General features: G+C 45.8%; 1 protein-coding gene across 1 annotated transcript in view; it reads right to left on the bottom strand.

The window, feature by feature from the left end:
• Positions 1-18919, bottom strand: part of LOC144142914 (protein MMS22-like) — an 80065-nt gene that overhangs the window by 53019 nt on the left and 8127 nt on the right. The window contains exons 4-10 of the mRNA XM_077674752.1: positions 18127-18187; positions 15896-16058; positions 13791-13893; positions 8167-8279; positions 6153-6284; positions 3755-3830; positions 1279-1397 (exon numbers count right to left, since the gene is read on the bottom strand). Of these exons, the coding sequence (XP_077530878.1) occupies positions 1279-1397; positions 3755-3830; positions 6153-6284; positions 8167-8279; positions 13791-13893; positions 15896-16058; positions 18127-18187 (767 nt within the window). The remainder of the gene's footprint in view (positions 1-1278; positions 1398-3754; positions 3831-6152; positions 6285-8166; positions 8280-13790; positions 13894-15895; positions 16059-18126; positions 18188-18919) is intronic.

Below are 18919 nucleotides of genomic sequence, written 5' to 3'. Positions count from 1 at the left end.
TCAGAAGACATCTTATGTGACGTATGTAACTGTGGCAGCAAAAATCATTAGTGATTCATAAACTCGCTTGGCCAGCTCCTGCTGGAAATAAGACCGAACCGGGGAACATTGAAAGTGTCTGCCTATTCAAATGCCTCAACCTTCATGATTTTTAGACGTGACATGCTCATTGCAGCAGCAGAAAAAATATTACAGCTGAATAAGGTATACCCATCGGGGAATGGGTGCGCGAAAATTTACTCATGTGGTGTTGGAGGATTGTTTTTGATTGGAGTTATTGTATTTACTCGAATCTAACGCGCCCTCGATTGTAACGCGCACCCGTTTTTCGCGGTACGAAGAAGAAAAAATGCTATGTCATCGATTGTAATGTGCAGTGGACTTTCATAAATTAATACAAAAATGCAACTTTTTCTCACTTGGAACGAGCCAGGTTTAGTCCAAAGGTGGCACGAAATTAAATGTGCCGGTTATCGCATGCAAGACAGCCACCACGACAACGGTTCGGGGCAGCGCCGCCCCGGCAGCTCTGTCATTTACGGGGGTCTAAGCCGCTTGCTGCTGCACGTACTCCGCCAACAGGTCTTCGATTCGGGGATATTGCCCCCTCTTTGGTCTGCTGAACCCTTTCCGTGTCACCTTGCTTGTGAAAATTTTCTCTTTCTGTTTGCGCCAGTTCCACACGCAGGTGTCTGGAACACTGAATGCACGTGAGGCGGGCCGATTTCCATCGCTCTCTGCGCACAGGATTACTTTCTCTTAAACGCGGCATCGTGATGAACACGCAAAGTCTTTGCAGTGGGAAATTCCACGGCAGAAAGAACAGAGGAATGCAAAAAAAGACTACGCAGACAACAAAGGCAAACATGCGCCGACTGCAAAGTGCTGGCTACGCGTACAGTCGTTAAGCGGCCCCCTTGAAGCGTCGATGACGACACGGCGCCGCAGTTTTGAGTCATACTCGATCGTAAAGCGCATGTGATTTCGGAAGCTATTTAGCTATTTTTCCGGAAAAAAGGTGCGCGTTAGATTCGAGTAAATACGTTAGTTGGATTTTAGAAAGTGTTCATGTCCATGGCGATGTTGCTGGCCGCTTGACGTTTATTTTGGTTTTGAGCCCGATTGTAACGCGCACACAAATCTGTAGGCTACTTCTTGCAAAAAAGGATGTGCGTTAGAATCAGGCAAACATGGTAACTGTACGATATGTCCCTTCTGCCTCAAAAACCCCGCACAAGCGATCGTCCATGCAAGTGTAATGTTAACAGCTTTTCGTACCTTGGCACCCCACACACAATTTTTTCTTGCCTCAGCTGCAGCAGCCAGCAACCAGAGGCAGAAGGAGTCTCTTTCAGTGCGTTCCACGCCTGCTGTGAACGACGACAGGCAGAACCCGGCTGCGAAGAACAAGACAGCAACAACTCCTCATTTCATTCAATTACTGTGCCTTCAAGCGGCTGGGAAGACACCGGCCTTAAAACAATTTCTTTTAAGTGCAGAGCGCTTTAGGGGCTCACATTGTTGTCGTAGCTCGCTCACTGGACTCAAGTAGAACCACACGGCATTTCGTTGTCGCGGCGTAACCCAGAAGCGTCGAAAGCCAAGCGGTCTATATAGTCAAGCTTTAGAAACTCATGAACCGCCGGCGCTTGTCACACATCTCCCCGTTGTTTAGCGCAAAGAAAACCGCAGGTGCATTTGAGGCAAAATATATGTAATTGACCGGCAGCGCCAGCGTTCATTTAGTTAGGAACGCTCGTTGGGTTGGTTTTTTAAGATATTAAGTGAAAAAAAGTGGCAGTTAAAGCCAGCACGTGCGGGAGGAAAAGCAAGCACAAAAAGAAGAGAACTCCTGCCGACGCTGTTTCGGGCAGGGGGCACGCGAGCACTGCAAAGGCGGGAAGTTTGAATCGCATTTTGTGGTAGCAGTGAGCGGATAACGGCGCTACAGCCCATTATGGCGAATCACTGCTCTGCACTTCCGACAGCTTTCACATTGAGTGGAACAGCTTTAATTTTTTATTTTTAAGTAAACTCTGTGAAACTTGTTGGTGTTGCTGCTTTTTTTCCAACTGATTTCAAATATGGCATTATTTTTTGAGTCAGTCAATTAGTTCCCAAAATAATTACACAGCCATTTTTTGGAGGAACGACCGACAACTTGGTGGCACCAGTGGCAAGGAACAATTTTGAACACCCATTTCATAGACCAAACTTTAACGAGCTGTAAAATTAGTTCCAACTGATGCATTAAAAAAATGCTTCCTACATTGTATCCCCCAGGGTTCATGTCACCAGAAAATATGAAGATTAGTTTTTTTTCCTCCAAAAATGGCTCATTATCTCTAATTATATTGGGAACTAATTGACTGACAAAAAATAATGGCATATTTGAAATCAGTGGAAAAAAAGCAGCAAGACTGACACGTTTCACAGAGTTTACTTAAAAATTGAAAGAAAATGTTTTAAGACCCCTGGAGCCGTGAAGATAAAATGCAACTTTGTTCGATTCCAGAGAGCTAGAGCTCACGCCACTGCATTCCAGCCATGAAAAGCGCTTTTCTAAAAAAGGCGCTGAAGAAATGCGAAAAATATTTACAAATGCTTAACATTTGCGCTGCACTGTGACACAATATGGACCAGCACTGAAAACATTTTTATCACTGTGCTAACTGCACATTATCGCTTAAAGGGCCGTGCAGACAAAACACAAGTTTGGTTCATTCGAAACATTGCCTCGTTAGAATTATGCTGACACCACTTTTAACGTAAACTTCGCTCAAATAAGCTCTACAATTAGGAAAAAAGGAAATGGCCCTGCGAACCCCCAGTTCATTTCCCGCAAGAGAACCTATGATGTCACATGCCCAGCTGAGCGATTGGCTGAGGCCGGCAAAAGTGAACGCAAATTAGGCAGGGCTTATAAAAGCTTGCCAAACGAGCTGTTTGCGCTTACAATTAGTGCACATTCTTTATAAAGCAGCAGGAACGGTGGGGCAAAAAGTGGAAGTTACGAAAACACACGTAAACATAGAACTACCGATGCGCACTGCTGTTGGTACTGGGTGCACTACGCTTGTTTTAGCTGTACAACAGTACACCGCTTTGGAGTTGTCTCACACGAAATTGGCGTAAGCGACATTGTCTTATGTGACCATGTTTGTCGAGGATACCCCATGTTTCATGAAGCGATTACTTTCTGCCGTAACAAAAACAAGCCAGGTGCAAATACAGTCAAAAGCAAAGCAACGGTGGACAACGGTCCACGGCTGTATACGGTAGCGCTATCAGGGGGGACTGATGGTAAGCAAGGCTGCAGAGCCTAATGACGCACTGGAAGTTCGTTTGGATACCCGCTTTTGTGACTTTATTGCAGACGTCACAAAAACACACGATTTGGCGGCAGAGTCAAAATTTTAACCTGAATTGTGTAATTTCTCAGCGAATATGGCATCGTTTGCTGCCGGACAACGCTGGGGGCATAAAACATGAAATCTTTCGAATAAAACAAACTTGTATTTGTCTGCATGGCCCCTTTAAAGCAACGTCCTATCAGCTGCACCACTGCTGAAGATTCAGAACAAATCCAGTAGCTCTACCACATGCACAAAGCGTCAAAGGATGTTATGACAAAAAATATGGCGCGCCCACCATCAATCAGCCCGACTTCGTTGACTGACTAAGTCAAAGGAAGCGAAAGATGACCGCAAATAACTAAAGGCCTCGTCCTCACTCAAGAGAGGGCAGCACTCACTCAAACTCATTTCCGGCTCAGGCTTTGACTGCGGACAGACCACCTCGAGGACAAAGTTGACGTACGTCCAGAAGCCCTGACAGAGAGAGGGGAAAGAAGAAGTGCAAATAATTATTCCAGGTTGATTCCTCTATCAAAGAAGTGGGTGACAATATACAGTGGAACCCCGTTCATACGTTTTTCACCGGACCGGAAAAACAAAACGTAACAACCAGGAAAACAGAGCAGCGAGGAAACCTTCTGAAATGAACGAAAACAGCGTAGCTTTGCCTTGCAACCATGTATTTCTGCAACTTTGGCTTTCGAACTTTACAAAACTCGAGAATGTAGGATTGCCGCCTTTTGCGATCGCTGGAAAACACCACGCGTGGCAATGCTAGGTCCCTAGCGATGTCAACTTTCTTCCGCGCTGGCTGCTTGTCTTCTGCGTTTAGTACGTCAAGCTTTAACTGAAGGAAAAGCGCCTCCCATTTTCGCGACGCCATCAAGGCACGGCAAAGTTCGCGGTTGAAAGTTCAACAGTGTTCTCAAAGCTTGAAGCGCACGATGACGACGAGAGCGTGTGCCATTCTTGCGGTGGTGCTTTATGGCAAACACGCACTTCCGGCATCCGAAGTGAAACTTCCATTGTAAGCGCAGTGATGATGGTGATAGCATGAAGTAACATAGGGCCACCTAGTGGTGCCGAATCGCACCGGCGTGCGGCTTCATGCAGTCAGTTCCGTAGCCAAGCCTGGCCAAGGCTCGTCAAACATTAAAATGGCGGTCCGTGCATGCTGCCCGGGCAGCTTCGGAGTGTCAGACTGCGACGAATGATCTGGGAACATACTCTGATTGATTGATTGATTGTAGGGTTTAACGCGCCGACGCAATGCAGGCGATGAGGCGCGCCGTAGTGGAGGGCTCCGGATTAATTTTGACCACCTGGGGATCTTTAACATGCGCTGAAATCTCGTACACACGGGCGTTTTTGCTTTTCGCCTCCATCAGAAAAGCGGCCGCCGCGGCCGGGAATCGAACCCGCGACCTCGTGCTCAGCAGCGCAACGCCTTAGCCACTGAGCCACCGCGGCGGGTGGGAACATACTCTGAGCCGCGACGTAACAGTGAGGACTTTAATACATAGGACTCTATGTGAGCTGCGCCGGGACTAGACAAAAACAACGTAGCAGTCGAGAAAACGCAGCACTGAGGAGTGTAAGAGCGGGGTTCTACTGTAGATTGTGAAGGCACGTGACGACTGCGTTGATGCATATGCCAAGCACATAGCACATGGCTTCTCAATTTACTCTTTAAACTGCCGAAGAGTATACGTCACTCAGCTGTTCCCCATGGACTTAATCCTATTCCTCCACGAAAATTTGCCACTGAGAAACAAGTTTATCGCATGAAGTTCTTTCAACAATGTAAGGTCGCACTGATTAGAAATCACTGCTCGACTCTATCCATTCAAGATCAAAGAGGTCAACGGCTTAATGGTTCCTTTCGTCAGTAAAAATGATTCCTGCTTTCGGTGGCAAACTACAAAAACTTGCTTTGAAGAGAGTTTCAGTGACTTGAGTTTGAAGAGAATTGCTAGAACACAGGTACGCAGTTTACAGGCGATTACTTGTGGTTTTGGCAAAAGTTCACAGTAAATGCCGCATTGACGTTATTTTAATTACAAAACTTTCACTCAAGGACTTGTCCAAACTCAAAGCTACTTGTCCAAACGTGATGCGGAGATTTTCCGAGCTGAAACACCTTGTTTCTTGTTTTGTTTCATTTTGTGTAATGACATAGCTCACGTCTTGTTGCAACCTGCCGCGGTGGCTCAGTGGCTAAGGCGTTGTGCTGCTGAGCACAAGGTCGCGGGTTCGATTCCCGGCCGCGGCGGCCGCTTTTCTGATGGAGGCGAAAAGCAAAAACGCTCGTGTGTACGAGATTTCGGCGCACGGTAAAGATCCCCAGGTGGTCCAAATTAATCCAGAGACCTCCACTACGGCGCGCCTCATCGCCTGCGCTGCGTCGGCGCGTTAAACCCTACAATCAATCAATCACGTCTTGTTGCATCCTTAGATAAACTAAAGGCACTGATTTTTCATTTCAGAGGTTTGGGTTAGTTGGTGATAGAAGCTCAACACGATAAACAGCAAAACAAAAAAGGGGACACAGCGAAGAACACTTAGGCACAACTGCTTTCTCCTAGTTGACAATCCCCTCAACTTCAAATATTATAAAACCATCAAATATTATAAAACCGCAAACCAATCGACCATAGTCACATCCTACGACAACAATCACCACTCACACAAAGCAGAAAAACGAAAATACAATTTCCCATTTCGTCGCGGGCTCCTTGATCAAGCCTCTAGAGTACAGACAAGGAAAACAAGCGCGGTAGTATGTATGTGTATTACCTCCTCGGCAAAGTGTTCGTGCCTACGGCCAATCAGGTCAGCGAGCATGGCCCAGGCTTCCCGCACGCACGCACACGGAAAGGCTCCGTCCCCGACTTCCACGACGGGCATGGCGCTCTTCAAACCCAAACTCTGAAACCAAAGCAAGAAACATTGCCTGCACATCTGCTTGCTTCACTACAAATGTCGTCAAAAACGAAAGTCGTCTGCCACCCCCGCCACGTAAACTCTTCTTCCATCCGATCTGACCGACCCATCCGACCTATCTCGCTCCTAGCGAGGAATGCAATAGAGCAACGTGGAAAACTGGGCCTGTTGGTTCATGATTTAGGGATTAAAAACCAGCCAAGAAGACGGAGACACGAGGAAAGAAACAGACAGGACGGAAGTCTGTCTAGCATCATTGTTAGTACAGCACCGTCCTGTATGTTTCTTTCCTTGTGTCTCCGTCTCCTTGGCTGGTTTTTAATCCCTAAATGCAATAGAGGTTTGCTCTATGCGGTTTAATTTTCCCACCTTCACACTGATGTCTGCATAGAGCTGTATTTTCTCCAATTTTGATGGGGGTGTAGGTGATATGTTATCTGTATTGAAAAAAAAGAAACCTTGCTTCGTTGCAGTTAACCCACAGCTGACCCCGATGCTGCCAAGCTAAGCGATGCAACATACAAGCATGCCAGTTAATCCCCAAGCCCTTGTTGAATTGAATTAAATTGAACTTATTTTACAAGCGTGTTGCGGGGAGACCAGGCAGAAGGCTGTTGAAACAGCTTGAAGGGCCCTCAAACAGCACACCTCAAAGCAAATCTGAAAATACAAAAAAAAATAATGGCTCCAATCCACGCTGTGAAGGTGGCTGGAAAGCAGAGCTTTAAACGACACCCACAACAATTGCCCATGCGAAATCACTTGAATTCCCACACGTGGCTCTACAAAGAGTGAAACCAGAGCTTCTGCCAGCCGTTACTCTGAATTCGCGGGGCGGCGTCCCAAACGCAGCAGCAGCGTCGGCCACAGCCGGGCTAAAGCGGCAGTTGCCGCTGCTGTAGCCCGGCCACGAGTCGGAACAAAGAAAACGAAAAGGAGCATCTTTCGAAGGGTGAGACAGCGGAACCTAGCCATCCTGATGTGCTAGATCCGGGCTACACCACCGCGCGACACAAGTGCAGATACTGAAACAATTCAGCATGTGAGCTTAGTGATTCCTGTTTATGCCGATTAAAACTAGTTCATTTAGTAAGTTTGAGAATTGCAAGAAAATTGAGGGGACTTCTTTAATCGCTATTTATTATGACTAGTTGCTACTTTTGCCTTTTGTAATACCTCTTAAAACACAACCAATCGGTAATCCTCAATTTGGAAAAAGGAGTCCCATTCGTGGCAAGCAGTGCGTAAAAGGTAGCGTTTCTCTAGAGGCCAGATGTCTGTATGTGGTCTCTACATTATGTTTTTCCGCCCTGCAAACCAATCGTAAACGCATCTTTGCCACACGACCACTTAATTCAGTCGGGTGCGGATTACTCAAGAGGTGCTGTCGAACAAGTTAATCAAGCCGTGCGAAGGAAGCGCGCACTGGTTGCGAAGCTGCGCCAAAACAGGCGCAAAACAACCGTCGTTAAAGCAGACGACAAAGCCGTACTGCCGACGCGCCCGCTGGCGAGCACGCACTTCCGCGGGGGAACGCTGGGTAAATTCGCCACGCCATCTACAGTGTGCTCTGTGGGTGAACCCCCCCCCCTCCTCCGCCACCTCCGCCGCGTTGGGAGTTTATTGTCCTGCATGCCGCAAAAGAATCGTTGGCTGGTAGAGGCGGAAAGCTTTACTTTAAATTAGTAGTAGTTGAAGGAAGGCCATTATTTCTGCAGTATGTACCCTTTGAAACCTTCAAATGCCGAACATTTCCCTCCCAAGCATGCACTCCGACCAGACATGTGAATCCAAGGGGGGGCATTTTGTCACGCGACTCCTTCAGGTAAAGTTTGCTTTGAAGCAGTCACTGGGTTCAGCCTCTTACCACAAACTGTCGCGACGAGATGCGGCAGAGGTCAGCCATGAAAAGGGCCGCCACTTGTGCAAAGAGACCGTTCTGACCGAATCCACCCAGATCGCAGAAGGGCACCACCAGACCTGTCAAAAAGGCAACAAAAAACACACCAAAGTGCTACACCTACAACTTGATTCCCCAGGCCTTTACTGTCAGTGACGCAACTTGAAGAGCCCAGCAGGTGGTCAAGAGAACCATCGCGAATGGAAACTGAATTTGCGATTTGAAAGCTCTGTTTAGAACGAATGGCTTAAATTTCTTTCCTTGTCTCTCCCTTTGAACACAAGACATGTGGGGAGAGGAGCTCATGCAAGGTAGCTTCATAAACCCACTGCACCTCACGTTACAAAATCACTATACTCGGGGACAACTTAAAAACGACAACGGAAGTTGCCCCTGGATCTTACGGCTGAAGTCGGCTGCTCTTCCAGGACATGGTGCAAAGATTGTGAATTACTGCCAGAGTTTGCAACATGACGCAGTTTCTTTCCAGCATGTTTTGGACTTAAGGGAGGACACTGCTCTTAAAACAGCTCCTTTTAATTTCTAAGTAAACTCTGTGAAACTTGCCAGTCTTGCTGCTTTTTTCCCACTGATATCAAATATGCCATTATTTTTTGAGTCAGTCAATTAGCTCCAAAGATAAGCAGAGGTAATTAGTCATTTCTGGAGCAACAATAGACAAAACAGTGCTGGTCATAATATTTTTCAATACTATGAACCCTGGTGAATGCAATAAGAGAAGTGGTTTTTGATGCACCGCTTGGAAGTAATTTTACAGCTCATTAAACTTTGGTGGCACCAGTGGCAAGGAACCATTTTTAATGCCCATTTCAAACACCAAAGTTTAATGAGCTGTAAAATTAGTTGCAAGCAGTGCATTAAAAAAACGCTTCCTACATTGCATCCACCAGGGTTAATAGTGTTGGAAAATATAAAGATTACAGTATTATGACCAGCACTGTTCTGTCTATTGGTTCTCCAAAAATGACTAATTACCTCTGCTTATCTCTGGAGCTAATTGACTTACTCAAAAAATAATGGCATATTTTAAATCAGTGGGAAAAAAGCAGCAAGACTGACAAGTTTCAGAGTTCCCTTAGAAATTAAAAGAAATAGTTCTAAGAGCCACGTCCCCCCACAATATGGTTGTAGATTAGTGCACCGATGACAACAAACTAGATAAGAAAAAGCAGACGATGTTTGCGTTGGTTGCAATCTCCTTTCAGAAATGCGCACACACGCTCTGAAATTTCCGATCGTCGCTTCGGTAGAGTGGTACACTACATGAGCTATTGCCGTTCCTAACTTGTACCTGAGTATAGCTTGAGGAAGTGTCGTTCGCTGCTTACGCTCAATAACCATCAGTTACATACACGAACAAGCAGCAAACTACTTCTTACTAGCCATTAGCATAGATCTAAATGCAGTTCAGAGAAATGTATTGCGTAACAGATCGAATCAACAAGCATGGTTTGTCTTGTGTCATCATATATTGCTTGTCATTGGTTCTACAGGCACCAAATCATGCAGACAAAATATTACACTAACGTTGTTTTTAAAAGCTGCAAAGAGAAATACAACAATGTCACTAGCTTGCATCTAACTTAGTTGGAACACTGGCTGAGATGTTCCAAGAATCTTGTGCATTAATTTGTAAAAGCACGTGGTATGGAAGGAGTTTTTCAATGGCGGCTCTGCTATTGTATTTGGTTTTCAGAATGATGAACAACCAATGAACAGTATAGTCCTGCTCCACAAAACATGCTTCTTGTTGCTCAAGCACTCTAAATAGCTTTGTTCATCGTTGTTTCTCTGGTTGTTTATTTTAGGTCGTTTATCCGAAATAGTCGTTGTTTATCCGATTTTAGGTATTTCCTAAGAAACAGATCAGCTCATAAAAGGACTAGTAAAGGGGCCAGTTTTTATGTTTATGGACTGATCATCTGTTGAAATTTGCCGTAAAGGTGCCTATAAAGAGTTCTATGCCCGGCATTGTTAATTTAATGTCCGTTCCTGAATATCTTGAGTGAGTTTAAGAAGTCCTGAAGGCTTTCAAAAGGTTATTTTGCAAATTGAGAGCATTTCATTTCCTTAATGCCTGAAAATGGCGAATTTCTTTTGCTGAGAATACAAGTTCGATAATCTATTCCTTGAAAGAAACTTTGGCAAGTTTAGTTGGACCGATTAGATTTGCAAGTCACTCAGGGGGTCTCTCATTACGCAATGAATCAAACCTGAATTCTTCAAAACCACTCAAAACGTTCCACAAAGCAGCTTTTTTTTGTTGCTTTCAAAAAGATAAAGATAAAGATAAATAAAGGTGCAAAAGATTAAGAAGGGTGCAATTTCTCAAATGTTTTCACTGTAGATTAACAACTTTCCCCTGCTTTTGTGTGAATGCAGATCGTGTGCTGCTACCACCAACCAACAGTGTGCGAAGCACCCAGTTTCTGTAGAACACTGAAAGAAGCCAAAAATCTCGCGCAAGATATTGAAAGAAGAAAAACGGCTTATACAAAAAACAGAAAGAAGATGAAAAGCTCACAGGTGTCGAAAGAAAATGCAAAAGTTTGCGCAAGACCATGAAAAAAGGCAAGAGTCTAGCCCAAGGCATTGAAAGATAAGAAGCAAATACAAGGTAGGCTCAAGCAAGATGAAATACTTGCACAGGAAACTGAAAGAAAACGCTCGCAAAAGGCCTCAAAAGGAACCGGACAGCTCGCACAATATTGTGAAAGAAGGCGAAAGGATAGAACAGGGAATTGAACGAGGACAAAAAGATTGCACAGGGCACCGAAAGAAGACGGACAGTTTGCACGATACAGTGAAAGAAGGTAAAAGGCTAGCACAAGGCACTGAAAGAAGATATAAATATTGTACTGAAAAAAGACTAAAGGCTTTCACTAGGCACTGAAAGAAGACAAAAAGCTCGCATTGAAAAAAGACCAAAGGCTTGCACTAGGCACTGAATGAACATAGAAATCTTGCACTGAAAACTAAAAAAGACTAAAGGCTTGCACAAGCACTGAAAGAAGACAGAAAGTTCACACTGACAGTGGTACCACTGATGAATGGTGATTTGGAGCAATTTTTGTATCAGAAAATTATTCATTTTGGAGCAATTTGGAGCACGTAAATGCCAGTTTTGGAGCACCTTGGAGCAACTAAACATCAACTGCTACACGTGTCCAAAGCATCTCTCAACACTAAAACTTGACCAGTATCGTCCAGTAATTGATGTGGAGGTGGTCACCATGGAATGTGCTTCAACGTGCTTTTCACACTTGCGATCACAAATGGACGGCACAGCTGAAGAATAATGGTCATCTTGTCGAACATGCATTAAAAATAGCTTTCACAGTCAGCTCTCCCAATAGCCCAAGAATAGCCACATAGCCAACCACAGAAAGTAGCCGTATTTGGCTATTTGTAGCCCAATTTGGCATCCCTGGGACAATAGGATTTTTTTTCCACTTGTTTGGAAACAGTCGCTAGAAGTCGCCAGAAGTTTGATGCAATTAAATCCCCTAAGTATCACGCAATAGCAAAAATGCAACAAAACATAATTTGTCAGGTATTTAGTCCCTTTCTGGTGCTGATAAAAGGCAACATGCAACACGATAATGAATATTGAGAGGCTTCGGCAAACCTGCATAGCAAAAAAACGCGTCTCTGGCGCCTTTTCTCTAGTTTGTTAATTGTTGAGGCCATTCTAGCTTATTATTGTTGATGCAAGCCCTCGTGTTTTACTGTTTCAGTTTATTGGATGCAGGCGCTTGCTATCAGTCCTCGTGCGCACCTTCCACGCTAGCTGGAAATGCGCACGAGAAATGCGCATGGAGCATTTTTGCATGCGATTCATGCGCGTCGGCGTTGCGCGTGCGATTTTTTCACGCACGCGGCAGCTTCTGCCTCGCTCAGAAAATGCCTCATGGCGGCAGTTTTGAAGTGCTCGAGACACCCCGGTCACGGCCGGCTGGCTCCGCTGGAGGTATTTAGGCTTACCACCCCGGCAGATATTGCATGGACGCTTTCACTAGCAACGCGGATGATGTTTCATAGTACTGATTTCGCCCACATTATAAGCTCCTTTACCCCACAAGCAACTTCGTGTGTGCCTTGAGCAGGATTTCAGAGAGCGCTTAAAAGTGGTCGCTCGAGCTCCCCACACCACTTCGCGGCCCATGTCGCGGCCGCAGCCGCCGCCATGTTGCCGTGCCGCGCGCAGCGTGCGGGTGGTTACGCGGCGGCACCAGCGCGCCTGTGGCGTGCGCGGCGCGTTTTCGCGAGCAGAAAACGCTCCATGAGGTTCATGCTTCAGAGAGACTGGTCGTTTTTCACGACCCGCTTCCCTTGCGACGGTCCACTCCGCGAGCCCAACAAGCGAAGCGGGAGCTTGCAACCAAGCGCGTCACGCATGCCGCGAAACGGCGCTCCCGCTGGATCTCGGAGCGGAGAGGGCTGGCAATAAACGCCACCTAAAACTACCTATTGTTTATAGCAGGAACCATTGGAAACTACAGCAAGAAGGAAAGTTTTTAACCGCGGTACGCCAGCGCTGCAATGACTTGCTAGACGAAAACACTGTATCGACGGTACAGTGACGGCGCCAACTAAACTCACCGCGGCAAACACGATGACGGGTGCTAGGGAGTTCAAGTTATCAAGCCGAATTAGCTATACATGTCTAGAGACCACTGTGAAGTAGTGCTTGTAACAGGCTGCACGCGATTTGCACGACACAAATTTTGGCGCACTTTTGGCACACTTGCTTGCAAAATCGTGGTTTTTTTATCAGGGTGGCGCAAGATACCTTATTTTGCGCAAATTGGCGCATTTGGCGCAGGAGTGGGAGCACTGCATTGAAAAAATACTGAAAGAAGATAGACATCTTGTACTGAAAACTGAAAAAAGACTAAAGGCTTGCACAAGCACTGAAAGGAGACAGAAAGCTCACGCAAGACAGTGAAAGAGAATGAAAGGCTCCCACAGGATACTGAAAGAAGACAAAAAGTTGGAGCAGGGCACCAGAAGAAGAAAAAAAGACCTATGCACGAAAGCCGAGTTCGTCCGCGGCGCAGAATGAGTTAACAGCACATGCACAAGCAGGATGACTCAGTGAGCACTGCAACGGAAGATGATTGGTGTAACACTAAGGCACAAGAAGAGAGCGGAGTGGGTCAGGTTACAAATGCGTGTTAAGGACCTATTAGTAGAAATTAAGAAGAAGAAATGGGCATGGGCAGGGGATGTTGCGCAAAGGCAAGATAACCATTTTTCATTAAGGGTAATAGAGTGGATCCCTAGAGAAGGCAAGTGTTGCAGGGGGCGGCAGAAAGTTAGATGGGCAGATGAGATCAAGAAGTTTGCGGGGATAAATTGGTCGCAGTTAGCACAGGACCAGGATAGTTGGAGATCTATGGGAGAGGCCTTTGCCCTGCAGTGGGTGTACACGGGCTGATGATAATGATGATGATTCACAAGCAGAAATGTGTGTCCCACTGCCCCTCCTTATAAGTTGCCAAGCATCAATTAGGTGCAAACGCAATGAAGACATGGAGGAAAGAAGAACAGCCCATCCTTATCCAAACCTCTGAGCAGGTTGAATGACATGGCGACGTCCACCACGTGCAGAGCCGTCCACCACACTTCGAGGGCCAGGTGGAAGCGGTGGCCGTCCCCGGAGTCACAGTGCTGTGGGGAAGTTGGTTTAAAATTCAAGCTGCCAAATTGACAAAAAGCAGCTTGAAAGTACGTGTGAAACTACAAGTGAGAAATTACTGGAAAGTGCAACATGCCACAAACAGGAAAACAAGTTTCAATTTTTGCAAAAAATGGTAAGCAGACTGGTAAAAGTTTGACAAAGTAGAAGACTTGGTTTATTCTTTCGGTGAGTGAAATTTGCTCTAATTGCCAACCATTTAGCACAACTGCGTTAATTAAAAACTTGTTCCATTCGATTTTTCTCGAAATGTCACACTGTGAGTCAGTTTATTGTTTCTTTATTGCCATTTTGCTGTTTTTTATTGCCATTTCTTTTGGTTCGCTTCATTTTTTTTTGTATTTGTAAGTTTGTTGTTCTCTTTTCTGTTTCTCTTCTATATGGTAATGAATTCCCTATTTATTGCACACAATAGATTCACCAGCCAATGAGATGGCTTCAGTGACACCGTAATCTACCGCAGTTTCGCGTAATGTCGCGCAAAAAAACTAATTCGACAGGCCGACATTTTTTTAAACCCGAGTGACAGCTCATTGTTGGTAGCAGCTCCAAAGAATCGTTGGCTACTTTCCCAGAAAACCAGAAAGCATTCCAATACCTCGGTCAAACACAACGGGTTGAACTGTGTGCCTTTCATTAAAGCACCCGGTAGCATGACTTTATGTCACATTTCGCGCTTGTACTCGTTATTTCTAGTTTGAAATTCCCACCCGCCGCGGTGGCTCAGTGGCTAAGGCGTTGCGCTGCTGAGCACGAGGTCGCGGGTTCGATTCCCGGCCGCGGCGGCCGCTTTTCTGATGGAGGCGAAAAGCAAAAACGCCCGTGTGTACGAGATTTCGGCGCACGTTAAAGATCCCCAGGTGGTCAAAATTAATCCGGAGCCCTCCACTACGGCGCACCTCATCGCCTGCGTTGCGTCGGCGCGTTAAACCCTAAAAATCAATCAATAGTTTGAAATTCCCGCTCTTATTCCGCACATAAGTAACAAAAAAGCATTCAACTATGCTTCTCATGTCTTGCACCTCCTTTCAATAACCGTCCTACTCTTTGTATTGCTTTACTGGTTCACTACCGGACTTAAACATGCTCACAGAATTCACAGACTTGTTCACTCGGGCTGCCACTACTATAATTTTCTATTTATGGTACTAAATTGTTGCACTAATTTATTGCACTAAGTTAATGCACTAATTTGTTCCCACTCATGGAGTATTGAATGCATCACAGTCGATTTAGTTGCAACACTGCTTCCAAACTTTTATATACAGTCTAAAAATACAAAATCCACACATGTTGAATCTTCAAGTGAGAAATATATCTTTACATCTTAATACTGGCACCACCGAGGAATACATACATTAAGCTGTTGAAGTCAATAGTTGGATGGCATACCATCTCATCAGGTAGTATAATAATACAAAATATGAAATACGGGTCACTGAACGAGTCAAAAACATAACGTCATTTTTGTTTTTGACCTGGTTAATGACTTGTGGTTCATCCTTTTACATTAAGGTGCACCTATATTTTTCTTTTGTAATGTGAGCACGAAAATATAAACCGGAACCACAAATATTGCGATTTCTTTTCATGCAAGTCAAATTGAGGCTTGGCTTCAACTATTGTAACAAAGTTTGAAAATGTTGCTTTGAAAATATAACAATAGTGCCCCATTACTGTACCTCCTTGAACAGTATTTTTCAATTCTGAGTGTTCTGGTTCATATTTTCATGTTCGCATTTCATTTGTCGTTGACTTTACTTATTAATATTATATTGGCTGAATGACCCAGTCAAGCTGATTTTGACAGCCTTCCATTCAAGCCCCTAACACTTGCGCCTTTTCCCGCACATCACACAAACCGGTTGAATAACCGACTGGTTGATTAACTGAATGATTGGCAGATCGCATTTCGAAGTGCACTTTCACGCCCCCTCAGCAAGAGCACAGTGGGCACGTTCGGTCCTCACTCACATTCCAGTCAGCGACCGGCAAGCCCGAGCACGGTCCGACCATGCGCAGAGTCTGCCGCAATTCATCCACCACACAGCGGCAAAAGTCGTGAGGCCCCATCGAGTCGGCCGTCTCTCGGCCGAATGAGTCCAACCCGTCTCTACTTGCGCCCGTGTCGGCCAACCTGCAAGCCGTAGCCAAGCCAACATTAGACACTTACTGAAAGGCACGATTGAGTTTCCGAGTCGGGGTTTATGCATTGAGGCTACACCCAGACTTTGAGGTGAGCTGTAGTAGACGTAAAGGAATAATTCAAACCGCCTGGGTTTTGCTAATGCCTGTTGAAACCTCCCACACACTACCGTTTTAGTGCAAGCTTAAAGGGGCACTGACACAAAATTTTGAAGGCGAGATAACGTCGGAGATAGATTGGTGGGAACACATATACATCATCTGCAAAATATCAGCGGCGAATACAGCCTAGAACATATTTAAAATCAATTTTGAAGTGTGCGAAACGCAACCGAGCAGCCAGCAGAGGACCACGCGCAATTGTAAATAAACAACATCCAAACACGTCACGAGTTTGTGTTTGCCGCTTCCGCACTACCGGCGTTTTACGCGGGCTCGCCCGGCTCGCCGCTCCAATTGGAGGGCCGGAGGGCGGAGCTTCTGCTCTCGAGAACGAACGACCCGATCGTTGGCGGCGGAGGCGCCGTGATTTCGTCAGCTAATCGGGCAGCTGGCCGCGACCAAAGTTCTACAGCGATTCCAGGCACTCTGTTTCTATTACTGTTTATTACCATTGGATGCGAAAACACGCCGGAGGCACGAAAAGCCCACTGAGCTAGCCGCACGGTCGCTGTGCAGGCGGCGACCACGGCCGCAGTCAGTATATTATCTCTATGACGGCCGCGAAGTGGCCCAGGCCGGCGCAGGTAGCTCGAGTGATAGCTTGTTACCGCTGCACGAAATTGTCCCTAAGTCCCGACCATAGTGGCTTAAATGAGAAAGGAGTTAATGATGCGATGGCGGGTTGCATTAAAAATTGTCATCTGCACCGCTTACGAGAGCGGCACTCGAATATCCACCGCAGTGCTGAGCCGAACACATCTGTAGGCGGACCTGTAGGCAGACCGGCCGGCTGCTCCCAGCGCGCGTCTTGCCACCCACCGCCTCGAGCGTCGCGCGTCGTTCTTTAGCCGCGGTAGCATTTGCACTCGCAGCGCCTCTGTCACATCCACGGTCGCTTTTTAATTAAGCGCCTCACGAGATCAGTACGTGGGGGCATTCGCAGAAACTGCCGTCGATGCGGATTCGACAGTGCTACGGCAGCTCTGCTCTGTGATATCCCTCCGACGGTCACGTGGTCAGCTTTGTTCACACAAAATCCACAAAATCCATCGTTTCGCGGCACTCGCTGAAACCGAAACTGCGACTGGCCGCATTTAAAATCCCTCTAATTAAACAACCGTCGCACGCTGAAGCAAATGAGGTTTCTACAGGTTATAAGTAGGTCACTAGCTACTTATCGCAACGAAAAAAACAAGATGCTAAATTTTTGTGTCAGTGCCCCTTTAAGCTGTGCTCAAACAAAAAACGCATCTAGTTTGCGAGTTCCTCCTCAGCAAAAGAATGTTGAGGCAGCAAGAAAGAGGAGCGCATGTCTTTATTGCAAACACCAGCAGTCTCACACACAAACACATTTGCGCTTTACCATACCTTATGACAAAACACCATGTATCTACATTTTTGTGGTCAGAGATGTGGTGGGTGGGCTGGTTACGAGATTGTTCGCATGTCAAGTGTGAAGCATACCCCGCAAAGCTTCATTTTAAACCATTGCCACAACTTCATGTTTCTGCACGTCCTAACACGACAGACGCTACACAATACCAGCAGAGGTGGAGGCCAGCAACAACACTGTCTTTATCAGGCATGAGCCAAATGCACCTGGACACAGTTTCAAAGATGAGTACTTGAGAGATTGGTTGCTAATTCGAGGCAAATGCAAACTTCCCCAGCTGTTTGAAGTAACTGAACACTTGCCCAAAACCAACACCAACACATTTCGAAAGATCAACTTTATCAAGAAAGATAAGTTTGAAATAAGAATTCGAAACCGAACCGCACAGTTTATTTTTTCTTTACCTAACTTATTTCACTTAACAGCGATATAATGAAAAAACTCATGCATTTCTGCTGCAGAACCCCCTACATGTGCCTTCTTGTAGACAAGAGGGCAACCTTACCTGTCAACTTCATGCCTGATGTAGGCAAGGAGGCAGGAGACTTCATGGTGCTGTTTGTACGCTGCGAAAAGAACACGAGGCACGGAAAATAATGCTTAACTTGGCATGCTTAACGCTGCGCAAAGCATGCCAATTTGAGTACAATATTAGCAGCTCACGTGCCAAGAGCCAAGGATAAAGGGATTGCTGTACACATTAATTTGTGTCTACGACAGCACAGCCCAGGATTGCAGACAGTCCCACAACACAAGCACACGTGGCGAGAACTTGGGCGACCGACCAAAAAGCGGCAAGCGTTCGCAGAGGTGATCAGCTGCAAGTTTTTCAGAAATGACAGAGATTCAGCAAACTTTTATCTGAGAAAATCTTCATGAAATGCTTGTTGTGTTGTAAATTTGACAGAAGTGCGAAGGTGTAACATGGGTGGTGACTATGTGACTCTGTGCAAGGACCTTGAACGAAGTGTCGAAACCTTTGCTTTTTTTTCTACAAACCGGTTCAATGGTCTATTCAAGTCGTTCTTTGACTGGTTTGTCGGAAAAAAAAAAAAAAAGCAAAGGTTTCGACACTTCGTTCAAGGTCCTTGCACAGAATCACATAGTCACCGCCCATGTCACACCTTTGCACTTTTGCTAAATTTACAACACAACAAGCATTTCATGAAGATAACCTCAGGTAAAAGTTTGCTGAATTTTTGTCTTCTTTTAAGTATCTGGAGTACCGCGAGCAATCCACGTAAGCAAAGCATGCTGAGGAGGAGCTCGAATACAACTGTTATGCAAGCGCAGCAAAA

Source organism: Haemaphysalis longicornis, unplaced genomic scaffold (assembly GCF_048455015.1).
Source record: "Haemaphysalis longicornis isolate Haplotype H1 unplaced genomic scaffold, Haemaphysalis longicornis Haplotype H1 scaffold_6, whole genome shotgun sequence".
In the NCBI taxonomy this organism is placed as follows: Eukaryota; Metazoa; Arthropoda; class Arachnida; order Ixodida; family Ixodidae; genus Haemaphysalis; species Haemaphysalis longicornis.
This window is presented reverse-complemented; position numbering and strand designations above follow the sequence as displayed.